Source organism: Kryptolebias marmoratus, linkage group LG13, assembly GCF_001649575.2.
Source record: "Kryptolebias marmoratus isolate JLee-2015 linkage group LG13, ASM164957v2, whole genome shotgun sequence".
In the NCBI taxonomy this organism is placed as follows: Eukaryota; Metazoa; Chordata; class Actinopteri; order Cyprinodontiformes; family Rivulidae; genus Kryptolebias; species Kryptolebias marmoratus.
The window spans coordinates 19237144-19252699 of NC_051442.1; the positions used below are offsets into that span (position 1 = coordinate 19237144).

At 40.0% G+C, this 15556-nt stretch overlaps 1 protein-coding gene across 2 annotated transcripts in view; it reads left to right on the top strand.

The window, feature by feature from the left end:
- abr (ABR activator of RhoGEF and GTPase) overlaps nt 1-15556 on the top strand; it is a 133635-nt gene that overhangs the window by 20655 nt on the left and 97424 nt on the right. The window contains exon 1 of one of the 2 annotated variants that reach the window (XM_017412600.3): nt 6244-6524. The exons of the other annotated variant lie outside the window; for it this stretch is intronic. Within the exon in view, the coding sequence (XP_017268089.1) occupies nt 6464-6524 (61 nt within the window). The 5' untranslated portion in view covers nt 6244-6463. Of the gene's footprint in view, nt 1-6243; nt 6525-15556 lie in introns of those variants that run through there. 2 annotated transcript variants of the gene reach the window in all.

The window sequence follows — 15556 nt, forward strand, 5'->3', positions numbered from 1 at the left end:
CATCACCCATCATGCCCCAGGCCTGTAGCTGTGGATGACATGTCGGGCTAAAAGCACTGAACGTGGGTGGGGTTGGTGTAGCGAGGTGGGGCAGGGGTATCTGGGTAGATCAGGGTAGGGGGGCCGTCTGATTGGCCAGTGGTGTGCTGCGCTGTCTAATTACACATGTACACACTCACACCACTGGGAGCTCTAACACCAACCTCCTCCGGCTTTTATGATGGGAACTCATTGTTTTATATCTTGAAACATCAGGATACAATTTTTAAACATACATTTTCAATAACGTAGCTGTATTTCTTTTTCTTTTGACCAATAAGAACAAAAGGAGCAGCCAGGAATATTCATGGCCGAATATTCATTTTCTAAACAAAGTTTGCAGCTTGTAGATTATAGCTGTGAATATCCCTTAATCCACGGGAGAAGATTAACACCTCATCTTAATGAGATCAGCAGAGACAAAGTGATTTATTGTTTTCATCAGTCACGTTTTAGTTTGATCAAACTGATTTTTGTTTTGTTTGCTTTGAAACATTATGTCTGAAAGTTGTCAAGTCATTTTCCTTAACATACTGTTTGCTTGTCATGAATTGATCGTCAGCTCAGGTTTTATTTTTATTTTCAGCGGTCTACACTGCTTTGGATATGTTTTTTTTTAAAGGATGTTTCTTTTAAAGGCACAGTTTTTCTGCTTTTAGTTTTTTTTTTCTTCTGTTCACACGATTTAAACAAAAAACACTGAAATACCCCTGCTGCGCCACTAGGTGGCGAGAAGGTCCATGTTGGCGAATACAGAGAAGGAACATTATTAACTTGGCAAAAGATTTTACCAAAACAATTGTCTTCTTTTGTAAATTGTTTACAATTTCATGCCATTTATTAATTATTTCAACACACGATAAAGGTTTAATGGCAATAGGTTCAGGATAAAGTGATATAAGTGCAGAAAAATCTGTAAAAACAGAAGAAAAAAAATATTCAGGTAAGACATGAGTGACACAAGGACCTGTTTGTTTTATAGAGATGATAATATATAACAATAAAAACAATCAGAACAATAATACAGTGTGCTAAAAACAATAAAATTAAGGTGCCAAATTAAACAGTAAAATACTAAAAACTAGAACAAGTTTTCATAGATTTTTTAAGTGTCCATAAAAAAACTCCGGCTCCATTGTTGTGATGGTTTCTTAGGCACAAAACGATAGTGGGCATCTGCAAAATCGGCAGCTATGCCACTGTTTCTGTTAAATCTCCGCATCTCCTGCCCACTCAGATCCACCATAAACGGAGCTTTAATTTTGATGCGTAGTAGAGTGTATGGGGCCTGTGTTTCATGCTGTGTTGAAGGACTTATTGACTTTTTTAAAAATCTTGATAACGTGTGGTTAAACGGAAACGTGTTAATCCAAGAAAACCCGTCCTCTGTCCTTGGAAAAAAAAAAAAAAATCAATTTCTTCATGATGACATTTGGAACATCTTGGAGGGTTTATTGAAGTCGATATCTTATTCTTTCACTTATCTTATCCGTCCCAGTTCCTCTGCTTTAATGTCAACACACACACACACACACACACAAAGTGTGAAGCACCAGTCTTGAATGTTGTTGACCTTTACAAAGAATGAACCGTTTCGGATGTATTGAACTCGGTGTTAAAATAACCCCATCCCCACCCAGCACCCCTCCAGTGTCTGCAGCCAGATGATACTTCAGCTGTTCTCCTCAGTGCCTGAGCCGATTGTCGTCTCTGTTTGTTTTCAGGGCTTGAGGTGGTGCCAAACAGCGGCAGAGACGGTTGTTAATGACCCTTTTTTTTCTTCGCAGCTTGACTGCTCATTAATATTTGACAGATGCAGGTATGGGACGCTCCTGGAAGCCTAACCTGCACCTTGGTGTGTGTGTGCGTGTGTTTTATGTGTGTGTTCTTTGTTTGGCTGTTGTCTTTGAATGATGAGGTATTTAGGAGGTAGAGATGGTCGGCTTTGCTCTCAAAAGTTTAAATTAGGTTTCAGGTTTGTGTGTGGGGAATCCTGATTTTTTTTTTTTTTAATCTTTTTTGTCCCAGATTTAGGACAAAGGAGACAAATGTCTCCATCAATCTATTTTTGATGAGGTGGCACTTGCCAAACCCCAGCTTCTTCATCTGCTTCCTCTGTGTGAACCTAACTCTTCCTGATCCTAAACCGTAGTTACATCCACTAATAGTCCTACATTAAACGCCTGGAGACACAGATACAGATTAAACCTCTGCCTAGATGGACTCTTTGAACACCCTGTTATTGACTACACGTACGTCCCCTCAGCTGGCAGCGAAACAAAGCAGCGCTCAGGCCCCGCTGCCTCCGAAGGCTGAGGAAAGAGGGGGGTGCGAGCGGTTCTGGGGCTCCTCCTGTCATCTTTTGTGTCCTAATTGAAGTTTTCTCTCTCTCCGAGCCCTCCCGCCTTCCCCCCCCATCCTTGGTTAGATGAGGATGAAGGGGGAGGAGTGGGCCCGTACGAGGTTTGAGGAGAAGGTTTCTTGTCAGGGCTTTGTTGCCACGGCCATGGCGCTCGTCTGTGATTGCCCTCCTCCGTAAAACACGTGTTCATAAACACGAAGTGTTTGACCTGATAAAAAGGAAACGGTGTGGTGCCGTCAGCCCCTTTTTTCCCATCCCTGGAAACAGGATGCAACAGGAGAACCAAATAGCCCATTTCTGATGCAGATATTCTTTAATATTTAGATAAGATTTCAAATATATTCTAAAAAATGAAAATCCAGGACAGTTTTCCTTTGCATACATGGAACATATGCAAAGAGAAATAAATTAAAAACAACTCTGTAACTGTATTTTTTATACAGCTGCCAAAGTACATTAATGTTCAGCCCTTTCCAGCCACTTTTCCACTTACACGCTCTTCCTGTGTGTGTGTGTGCATGTGTGTGTCGATGAGTGGACCACAGCGAGTTGCCACGGGAACACAGAGGATGGGACTAGCTCAAAACATGACACATGAACCGTACAGTCAGTCGCTCTCAGTTTCTCCCTGAACTGAATGACTGACTTGTGTTTTCATACAGAGCTCCTCATTGTGTCGGGCGGTTCAAGTGTCAGTGATCTCGAGCTCACGATGTTTAATGCAGCAACTGCTGTTACGTCTTCAGAGACCTTTAGAAAGTTCATCCTTAATGCAAGCTGGCTGATTTAGTTAATATATACAATTGTATTGTGTTAAAGCTGTTTAAATAAGAATATTTGGTTGAGTCTTCCTTCCAATTAAATGTATGGGAACAATAAGCTTTGAGTGCCATGTTTAAACATTCAGAACTCCCATAAACTACTAATTGGGCTTAAAAAATAATAATAAAAAAGATTAAAATTTAGTTTTCATCTTCCAGCTCCTTCTTGTCCAGCTGAGAGCATGAAAATGCAAAAAAGCTGCTCCGTAAGCGAGTGTGGTGGAGCGATGTTGCAGACTCTTTAGGAAACAAGTTGTGAATCTGTGGGTACAATGTAAAGATGTGAACATCATCCGATTTCATAGCGAATCATGGATGCGCACAAGAAAGATGTGATCTGAAAGGTAGAGCAGCTGCGCACAGATTCAGTTCTGGGAGTAAATCTCTGCTTTGGTTCGATACGTCGTTAGACCAATAAAATTTGATCCATTTAATTATTAAAGTCTGTAAGCAGGTTTGTTTCTACAAGTGTCCACTTAAAAAAAACTCTTATTTTTGTGTTCAACTCTCCTTCTGGTTGCAGTACCTACCTCATTAGTGACACCTACTGTTAAGGAGGTCTGCAGTGTCAGCATAAACAGCAACAAACACTAAAAGTGAGCTTCAACCTGATCACATGGATTAACTAATATTCCAGGAAAAAGAGCCAACGTGTTTTATTTTTTTTATAATGTAGCACAGGGTTCTTAAACTTGATATTCAAATGTATAAATTTGATTTCTAAAATGTCAAATGGCCAAAACAACTAGTGGTAAGCAAATCTCTTTTTTTTTTTTGTTTACATTTTACAACTAAAAGAGATTGTTCTGTTGGCCTACAGTTGTTTGCTTGTGAACCTAAGCTGCTCTACTTTTTGACAGTGAAGCAGAATGTGCACTGTGGTTTAAAATAAAATAAAATTTCAACTTAAACCTGTTTTACTTCATCACATTTTATACCCGAACCTAAAGGCAACAAGACAGTAACATCAAAATGACTGAGTTAAAATACATAGTAAAAATGTCACTGTCAGCCATTTTTATTGAGCTGCCTTCACCCTGGATTAAAAGGTGTCTCTATACCTCTCAGCTTCAGCTGTCTCCAAGGAAATTAGTCACATGCGCCTCATGCTTGACTTGGGGCGAAATAAACACATATTGCTCCCTCTTCTCAGTTTTGAAACCTCAGTTTTCCAAGGCCCAGTTTACACGGCAACGATCAGAAAATGTTCGATTTTCCAACGTCGATTGCAAAAACATTACCCGTTCACACAGTAATGCTTTGATCACAATCACTGTTAGGATGAGACGGCAAAAGACGTTGAACTCGCTGTAGTTTCTATGCCAGGCCACTAGCTGTCGCTGTAAAGTGACACACGCAGACGCTTCAGTCTCAAGCATGAGAACCGTTCCATCCAAAACGCTGAATACAGGAACGTTCCTTTATACTGACGGCGAGGTTGGGTTGCTGCTACGCATTACTTAAAATTTTAAATCTAAAAAGATTTAAGTTTTCTGTTTCAGGTAATTCGTGTTTTTCTGTGAAATGATGCCAGGAGTTTAGAAAAACCTCCTCTCTGAGACCTGGTTTAAAAAGGTTTTGCTGTCAGAGAATCTGATCGCTGTTGTCCTGTAGGCAAAAAGCTGAAACTCAACAGAATTATCCTGATTTCACGTAAAAACAGTGTCATAGTGACCTTCCTTTGCACATTTAGATTCTGCCCCTGCGACGTCACCTCCTTCTTAGCGGCCTTTCTGATAATGACCGACAGAAGAGCGCTCTCGTGCTCACAGGGCTGCAGGTGAATGTGTTTCCAGTCCTCAGCTGACTTGTTAATGTTGTCATGTCGCCGAATAACTCGGGCGCGTCAACGTGGAAAACCTACACGCGCCAGCTGTCATCGTTGCCACGGTTACAGCCTAATCTTGTGCCAGGGCGACGTAAAAAAACCAACTAAAATACTTTACAAATCTACAAATTTATTGATAATATAAAAAAAACATTTTATAATGTTTTTATATGATGGAATCCATGTTGCTGCTCACTGTGGAGTTACTGAAAGGTGTGTTGGTTACACACGGGTTTTAAACTTTGCACCAGGCTTCATTTTTATGTCTTGTTTGTTAATTGTGACTTGGGTTTCATAAAGGGGTCATTTCAAAATAAGACTCCTTTGAGAGCAGTCATTTCTTTATTAGGTTGTAAAAATCTCAGTGAATCTCAATGTGTTGAGTCAAAACTCTCATTGTGTTGTGTTGATTGTTGCTGCTTGTGTATCGGATCGTTGACAGTGAATCGAGATGCATGTTAAATCGACCACAGACCAGAGAGGCACAACCTGCGTTCAATGGGCTTTTTCTTGTGTGGCTAGGGCTTGATTAGGAAAACATTATTTTCATATAATATTGCCATGACGCAATAAATCCACATTCTGTCATCAAGATGACACCACCTCCCTCAACATTGCCATTTTATATTTTTGGCATTCAGTTTGCCAAGTATTGAAATCCATTGCAATATTGGTACATAAGATGTTATGGTTTCACTCAATGTTTGATATATTGTGTTTAGTTCTTTTGTTAAGTAACTTAAGATCTTCTACTGTAACAGATAGTTGTTTGGTTTACAAGAAGTTTTGCTTGTTCTCGGTGGTTAATGCAACGATGATGTTAAAACCTCGGTGACGTGCACGTGTCCTGAATCTGGAAGGACACGAAAAGATCACAAATCGGTTATTTGCGTGCACAAAAGGAACGTAAAGCTCAAGGTTTCCCGGAGATATTAGTTGATTAGTTGAGTTGGGTTACTAAAAAGCAGGAAGATGCACAGAGATTCTGTTCGCTTGGATGAAACCTTTTAGGCTGACTGCCGTTCAACACAGCTTCTGAAGGCTGCGAGAGCGAGGCAGATGAGGCGTTCGCTCCGAATTGAGAGGAAGAGGAGGGGTGGTTGGGAGTTGGAGAGCAAGCCAAAGAGAGAGAGAGGGAGAGAGAGAGCTTCTCCCTTCCCCTAGCAACGGTTGGCGGTGTTCGTCTCCAGCCTCTTGTTTTCTCTCTCACACACAGACCTACACACACATCTCCGACACTCCTTCAGCTCGCTCGCTGTCAGCCTGTTGGACCCCCGGGGTGCCTTTTAGACTTCAGAATTCGTCTTTCCCCCAAATGCTCCTTTTCGCCTTATCCTGCGCGATAAAGGGCTTTATTCGAGGATAAGGAGAAGAGGCTTCAGGACGAGCAGGAAGACATCGGGAGAGTAAAGGATGGAGCCCCTCAGTGCTCACGGCTTGCCCCGGCTCTCCTGGATCGACACTCTCTACAGCAGTACGTATCTCTCTCCGTCCATCTGTTTACTCGTCTCCACTCCACGCCTTTCTTATTCAGCTTTACCTCATTTATCCCTCTCCCTGCCTCTCCTCCTCCTCCTCATGTGATGCCACTTCGCGGACACGGTGTGATCACTTGGTATTTTTTTTAAGACTTTCAATTAAAGGGGAGAAAAAAAAAAACTTGTTTGCTGGTTTCAGGCAATGTTTTTTTTTTTTTTTTTAATGTGGGCACAGAAACAGGAGAGAGCCCAGACATTTATAGCATGAGTCATGCTAACAAGCTCAACTTAGAACTTTGTGTTCCATCCATTAAAGACGCAAACTGTTTGATGTTGAATTTTTAATCAGGGTTTTATTATTTTCTTCATGCTGTGCTGCAGATAGACACACCAAACTTTGCTGTGGGTTGGTTTCAGATCAGCTGGCAGCTCTGACTAAAGGAAGCAAACACAATGGACAAACAGTTCCCTTTACTTCATCACCTAAATCCCACCTGACCTAGATTCGTTTTTCTTTTTTCCTCTTTTTTTAGTTCCACTTTCATTATCAAACACAATATCTACAAATTAGAATATAAGCAATGGGTTTTAACGTGCTGTAATCCGGAGCAGCTACCGCGTGATGCTTTTTTTTTTTTTTTTGCAACAAAAGCCACATCCGATGAGGTGCAGCTGGGATTCTCTCCGTTCGTGTTACTGAGCTGCTTTGTGTCTGCTGGGAGTTTTGGGCACATGTCACCGCCTCTCGGGATTCGCCCCCGCTGTGTCACCGGTGTTACCGCGCCGTGATCTCCTGAGGGGGACGGAGGGGGTAAACGAAACAACAGAAATGGATTTTGTTTCCGTCTCCGAAGTTCTTCTAAAATCTTTCAGAACTGTTCCAAAATGAGATGCACGTAAACTGGAAAGTCAAAATAAAACATTTATTTAGGTGGTCTTGCCAACAGTAAAGATAAAGAGTACAAAACAAGGGACTGACCACACACCAACAGGTCATGTTTCTTTTTTTTATGACTTAAACTTTATTAGTTTTCCATAAAGAAAAATAATTAATTATAATCCAGATTAACATAACACAAACATTGGCGTTGGTAAGTTTTCTGGACTCTCCGTAGCATGTGCCAATACAATAATTAAGAAAAAAAATAACTAAATAAAATAAAAGACAATAACATAAACTACCACTAACCAAAAATCTACATTTATAAATTAACTTAAAAATGCCCTACCCACAGAAACATTCAAATAATTGTAGCATTACAGTACAGTCAGACCATCACAGGAAGTTTGAACTGGAGATGCCATTTAACCCACATATGAAAAATAACGGGACCACTTTTTGTTGAACTCATAACAGGTCCTGTTTCTAAACTAACGATGCATTTTCATAAAGCCTGACTCAGAATGAGCAAATAAAATACTCAAAATCAGGCCAAGAGCAATATGAGATGTTAGTCGTTCTCTCACTGTCTCAGCGTTTAACAGCAACATGAACAAACAAGACACAAAATGTCTGTAATATGAACAATAAAACACAAGTGAACCTTTCACAAATGGGTCGTTTGTAACTGCGTACCAACGTGGGGGAACTTTACCTTCCTGGCATTAACATGCTGTAAACAAATACCAGACTGCTATAATTAGACAGAGTAATTAATCAGACCACCATTTTAATAGACTAATATTTGGCCACTTTAAGAAAAAAAGACAGTGCAATCAGCCGTGCCTGTAATATTTAATCAAACAGGAAATTGAAGATGCAGCAGCAGCTGCTACATCCAGCTTACTGTGGTCTACGATTTCATGTTTTAAGCAAAACTGCCTTTTTTATATATTATTTTAAGTGCACAAGTTTTTCTAATGGTTTTTAAGTATGTTTATTTAGGTAGGTATTGTTATATTTAGTTTCTTGAGGGGAAAAAAACCCAACATATTTGCAGAAAGAAAACTTGGTGGCTGAACTGATTTCTGAAGATCTTTTATCGGCATCAGTTGTAGAAAAACTCGTATCGGTCGACATCCAGATCTGTTAACAATCATGACAGTTTCGTTGTAGTTAGACTCTGAAACCAGAAGGACTAAAATAGTTAAAGAAAATGTTGTCAGAACACCTCGTTGCAAATCTGGCAAACATTAGTCAGTGTGCTTTGCTCAAACTACTGCGTGTCACTGTCGGTGCCTGTAGCCTGTAGCTCAACAGTGTTTGTTGCTGTTTATACCGGTGCTGCTGCCTGAACTGTCAACACTGCCTGGGAGAAAATCATACCGCTGCGTGGCAGAACTGCCGCCAAAAGAGTTGTGCACTAAAAGAAGAGTCAACAGGAGATAATCAACTTTTCTGCTTTACTTTTAAAACGATGCCTGTAGAAACAAACCTCCCCTGCAAACTCTTCATCTGATTATTATGTTGACTTAGTTTTATCAGTGCAAAACTGTAATAAACCAGATTTTCCCGGTTACTCCACTAATTGAGTCACATTGTGAATGTTTGTGAGTTTAATCTTCAGTGGGAGAAATAATAATAATAATACGTCTGATAATAATCAGGTTCATACGATGTACTAAAGATGTCTTCAAGTTTTCGTTTAGTGTTTTTCAGTTTTTTTTTGCCACACCCAGACTTGAAACTGGGATGGACTCAGTCATAAAATCTGAACCTAAAGACCCAGAAAGAGTCTGTTCATGGACGCTGCTTTAGGTCAAACAAGCAGGAGTCGTCTGTAGGAAACATTTACGTCGTGCAAATTATATGAGCAGCAGTTCGAGCCTGATTACTGCTGAATGACCTGTAACAACACAAGGTGATTTGGATTTATAATTAGACAGAACAATATATGAATCAGTATTTTCTACAAAAAAAAAAAATCAATTTTCTAATGCCATTTAGGGGTACTTCACTGTTTCTGTAGATTTAAAATGTACTGAAATGTTTAGTCCAAACCTCTTCATTTAAATTTTGCTTTCAAGTGACTTTTTTGTGTAAAGGAATAAAAAAAAACAAAACAAAAAATAATTCCACATGTATTTCAGTCAATGAAGAAAAAATCAAATTGAAAGAACTGTTACCTTTGCAAACAAACATTGTAGCATTTTAAATATAGATTCCTAAATGCACATGATGTAAACGCTGTAGATCCACTGTGAAATATCTCGGGCTTTCACATACAGAGTGAACTGGATTTCAGAATTTGCACTATGTACTTAAATGTGCAGCAAAGTGTTCCAGTTACAGCTGTGCTCATGGTTGGTGCTCGTCAAGATGCTTTTTTTAATCTTTATTTTTCATAAACAAAAGCATTTAGCGTTAAAGTTGCCAACAAAATGTATTAGGAGTTTGCAACTTTGACTTGCAGCGTCCACGTTCACATGTAGCAGGAGCGGTTTCAGTCTGGAAACATCTGCTCGTTTCTCATGACATCAGTCCTCTGTCGTACGGTGTGACAGTGGATAGATCACAGAGCTGGATATTTTCAGCTACTCTGGTGTCTGTTTTTTTTTTTTTTTTTTTTAAACAGATCAGGTCAGTGTAGCTGTGATAATGAATTTTTCTCACCAGGGATCGGACAGGGCGGGACAAATTTGTGCCGTTTGCTCTGGTTTAACTGTGAACAGAAGCAAATTATGTTCCAAATGTAACACCTCATGCGAAGAAACCAGCTTTTAGCATCATAACCGACTTGATCCAGGCTTTCATATGATGAGAGGAAAAACACAAACCTTCTGTCTTGATCCTTTTTTTTGAGTTTCTCTTTTTGCCTTATGCAGTTTGAAAGGCTCGTACGATTTCTGAGATGCCTAAAATGTGGTAGGAGCATGAAATTGGGCATTTTCAAAATGGGATTTACTGTAAAACACAATATCAAAGAGTTTAATATGTGGAGCTTAGCATATGAAATTAAGCACCATAATGAAGAGTTTAATATGAACTGAAACACTTTTCCCTGTATTGTTATTCAAATATGTTAATATAAATGACATTTTGGGTATTATGCTATTGAAATATTAAGGTTTTATAAATCCACCCTATAATAAGACACTTCTTAGGTGAAAAGATGTGGTTGCATCATAATAAAAATAGAAAAAAAAAACGGGATTTAAGGGAAAATAACAACAAACCAGATCTGAAAGGGCTCCACTTTAAGTGGTTGTTTTGTTCAAGTCAGCTGTCACATGCGGGGTAGTTGAAGTGTCCTCCTCCTGCTCAGCGAATCATAAATGCACCGGAACATTTCCAGGACTGCTGTTAAGTGTATTTCCTTTCTGCACGGCCATTGAAACGGCTCCTTTAAGGCTCGTGACATACAAATAACAGGCCAAAAAGCGGAAGCTCGCTCCTAGCTGGTTGTAAGTGGTACGTTGACCCCATCACAGCTAAAGTGTCCTCCGTTTTCTTGCGAATCACTATCACAGGAGTGTAATTGCATCCCGTCCTCTCCAGCCACTGACGATGTGTTAATGGCCCTGTGTATGTTAAGCAGTGACCACACGTCCTGAACTCTGAGAACAGAGTGGGAGTAAATGCTCAAAGCCACAGCGACACCGCTCCCCCGAGAGGCTGAAGTCGCCCTGTTTAGCCCCACAACTGATTTAAATTGCCACAGAGTATTTTAATAATAGCCCCGCATTTGCGCTGTCAGTGGGAGATTTGAAATGCAACGAAACACTACAAGAAATAGAAATTAAGCGCAAAATTTGGTGAAAGCTTCAAGTCTTACAGAAAGAAATTCCAGAACCATAAGTGGAAGACGCATGTGGTCGTTGGACATGTCCATTTTCATGTCTACAGAGATACGACAAGTAAAAAGGCACTTTGTTTTTAAGAAAAAACTGGATTTCAGATATAATGTAAGTCAATGAGAGTTTGGTTGTGTGCACTTTGAACTCTATTTGATTTAAGAGAAAAGGTGTAGTGAATCTAAAATCCCGACAGAAACAGAAGAATAATGGGTGACTCATAATAAGGGTTCTTCATTTGCTTATGCATTGGTGCCTTTAATAGAAGTTAGTAAAAATAAATAAAAATCTATTATTGGAGGGTGCAGAATATTCAGCACAGTCAGACTGGTAACAACATTTCCAGCCAAGACTTCTCATTAGTCATCTGCTGCGCCATTTGTCCAGTCAGCATCTAAGTAGTCGACTCCCAAAGGACAATTTGTGTGTTTGTGCAATTAGAGTGTGTGTTATTTTACTTCACAGAGAAAAACAGCGTAGTTTTTTTTTTTTTTTTTTTGTCTCTTTTGCTCCCTTTTATTGCCTGTCTGGGAGGTTGATCAGAGTCTCAAGGGTATTCCTCACACATGCTCACAAAGTTAATCTGTGCCGGGTAAAAGGTTTTTTTTTTTTTGCTCATGATCTGATTTTGGAAGCTTTTTGACAAACTGCTGTCTCAGTTTCCTTCCCTACCCTCACCCACCCACCTCATTAGACAGTTCCGTTTGGTGTATCACACGTCACACTGGTTGTTTTATGTCTTTGTTGTGGTCATTGGGTTGATTATTAAGGAAATTTCTACCTCCCGCTTTGCTCCTGTGTGCATTTCACTGATAAAAATGTGTTATTAGTTCCCTTAGGTCTCCCACAGAATCGCATTAATTTAAATTATTTGCATAGGAAAACGCCTGGCCTTTGAAATTTGCCTCCTGACCCCTCACGTTTATCAAATTGCACCCCCTCGGCCTGAACTGAGACGCTTTGTAACCCAGCTTTTTCACTGGACTGTGGATCAGTGGCAGGATTGTCCAAATAATGAACAAAGGCATCTGTATTTCTCATGAATTTCATTAAATCTCCAAGCAGGAGTATATAATAGGTTACCTGGCTTGTTGTGCACATAGTACCCTCTTATTGTTAATGCCAATAAACCTTATTTTTTTATTCATTGAGCCTCTCAGATGTTTTTCCTTTTTCCATGATGGAATTTTGTCATTTGACCTTTAAGTGAAAACTTGTGTTTTATTGGCGTGTTTGCATTCAAACCCATTGCTTCAGTGCCTGGACTGTAGTGCTGCTGCCACTTCCCCAGCCCCAGTAACGGACTCTGTGCTGTAACCTTTAGTCTCGGGCTGGCTTCATGCCTTGTGCATCTGAGGTTGCATCAAATAAAAGCCGAGTTACGTAATAGCCAGAATTCAGTCCCCTCGGCACGGCAGGGCAGATGTTACATTTGAACGTATGTCAAGAGGATTTTTCCTAATCTGATTCACAGTAAGGAGGGATCAGTTTTATGTGCAGCTCTGAGGAGGCAATGGAAAACATTTTTTCCCTTGTCTGTGTGTTTTTGGGGGGGTTGAAAACAGAACTGATTTCTTGTAACTGCACAAAAACATAACAATGCAAATAAAGTCAGGTCATTTGAACTACTTTCTACTGCTAGCATATATAAACATGTTCTGATGAGACATAAATTTACTGATCACTCATCACTTGTTGACTTTAATGAATAAACTGTTAAACTAATAAAGTATTGTTAATTTGTAGGTTCTCCAAAAATCATATTTGACCAGCAAACTGGTTCCTGTTTGGAGGGAGTGAAGAACTAACAGAAGCTACGAAATGCTGAAAATATCTGTAAAATATGCATCTCGACAAACTTTAATACATTAGAGGGGGGAAGAAAATCACACATATATAATATATATATCAAATTCATATATTTCTTACACTCTTAAGAGATAATAAGGGCTGAAGCAGTAGTCAAAACCAGCTGCAAATCATAAACTAAATGTTTTGAATCTTTTTCTGTATGATAGTCTGGACTTCACAAACATGATACTCAAACATTTTTGTCCAGAATTGCACCAATAAAGCTTATATAGGGAAACAGTGTACTGGTTGCGCATGGACTGTATTTTTTTTGCCTGGTTTCCTCCCCTGTAGCACATAAACTGTAATAGATGGACATCATTGCTGGCCTTTGACTCAGTCCCAGTTCTGTCTTAAAGTGTTTAATGTTGGAGTTAGTTGGCTGCCACACGCCTTGCTTCAGCAAACGGATGCGCAGCAATTCTGGATGACATCCCAGCACACGGTCAACGGGAAGGGAGGGGGGGTGGGTGGGTTGTTTAATACAACGAAGGGGAGATCTCTGTTATCACACCCCACAAAGCTATTTTGACCAAACGACCTGGCGCTCTCCCTCTTGAGCTGCTCAACAAACGCAAATCAAAGACATCTAAAAGTTTCCAAACGCATCAATTTTTGTCTTGAATACGGAAGAGCACACATCAAATAATCCTCCGAAACCACAGTTAAAAGTTAATTTCTGCTCAAACTGGTGGACTTATTTGTTGTTCGTGCTGCTGGTGCTACGCAGTGTGTAAATGTGAGGGTGAAGGTTCTGCTTTGTGTGGCGTAATTCAATCTTTGCTTCATGTTATGTCTTGAATCATTGTCTTCCCACCGTTTAATCTCTTCCATTGTGCTGATCAATAGGCAAACGTGTTCCTTCCTTTCTCCGGACTGTAGCTATAGAAACAGACGTTCAAAGCTCCCGTCACAGTCATCTGAGTCAGCCTTAAGCACCGTTGTTATGTAATGCAATCACTTCTGCTGCATCTTTAGTGCCGTGCTTCTCCGCTTTGTGTTCAAGCGCTGTCTTCCCTTTGGGCCTGTTAAAGGGTTCTCGATTATGTAATAGCCTTCGAGTTCATCTCTCTAAAAAAAAAACACTCCACCGATAGTCACACGATGCTGTTGAACCAGATGTGTTTTTGTTTTGTTTTGCGGAATGAAGGTGCTGGGAAAGCAGATGGAGAAGAATCTGATGGCATGAGTGACTGAAATTTTATCGTTGGGCCCCAATCGCACTGAATGACGACCCCCGCTACGCTCTCCACAACCCACAGAACCTATTAGAACATGGCTGGATTGCGATAAATTTTGGAACGCTTTCAGTACTCGCCAAAGAGGTTTTTGTGCAGTTCTTTTTTTCATCTCTGAGACACTACCTTACTCATTCACCAAGCTCTATACATCAGCAGCGCGTTAGTCAATAGATACTACACTGTTGCTTTAGGTGGACTCTACATTTTATGCAAAAACACAGACGTGTTGTATGCCATGGCTGTTTTAGCCCGTTTCCACAACGTCTTACTCATAATGTGCAGCTATAGTGCACACTAAAACAATAATATGACTTATTTGTCATCATTCCAAGCGAGTGAGTCCAGCTGAAAGGAGTCAAATAGAGGTCTGACATTCAGTCACAACACTGACTTGACTGCTTGGTTGCATGCATCCCTGCAGGGGTCCTACTGTACCATGGTAGCTTGAGTTCATTCACTGACAAGCTTGTAAATTATAAATAAAGCTTTTGGCTCAGCTCAGTGTGTTCCACTATCTCTTTTACATACAGCAAACAAGCAGGGGCAGATAGTTGATCTGCTAGTCAGGGTGCTGTTCAGAGTGGCGCCACATATCTGTTTGCAGAGTTCCAGGTTACGGAACTTTTAATTTCATGTTAATAAAATGCCAGGGTTGTGGTGTTTGATGGCAGAAGGCTACTCAAATGTTGCACTACGTAACCTTTTCAGAGACGTGACAGTTTGTAACCTCTCAGCTCATTTTTGATTCATGCGGTGACATCTCTCTGTGGCCGTTGTTTGCCCAGCCTTATCACACATGGTCAGCCTGGTGGAAACATGGTTGAGCTGTCCAGGGGGGGGGATTAAACGTATTTTGCCAGAGCAAATCAAACAACTGACCTTAAAATTGAATCGCAGGCTGTGTGTTAGGATAACTCTAGCTGCTTGAGTAAATGCAAATTTCTTCAGTTTATGCAATAAACTTCTCAATAAACTTTTTCTATTGCAGCTTTTAGTGTAGAACATCCAATTAAGCCATGAATTTATGGATATACTTAAGGACAACCTGAAATAATATACCTACAGTATGTTTTGTCTTAGAGAAACATTACTCTGACGGTCATCATCTGAGTCGTAAATCCCATATTTTTATGCCACATTCAGATAGTGCAAACTGTTAATATTTTTTTAATTGAGTAATAATTTTATAAATCTAGTTTTGT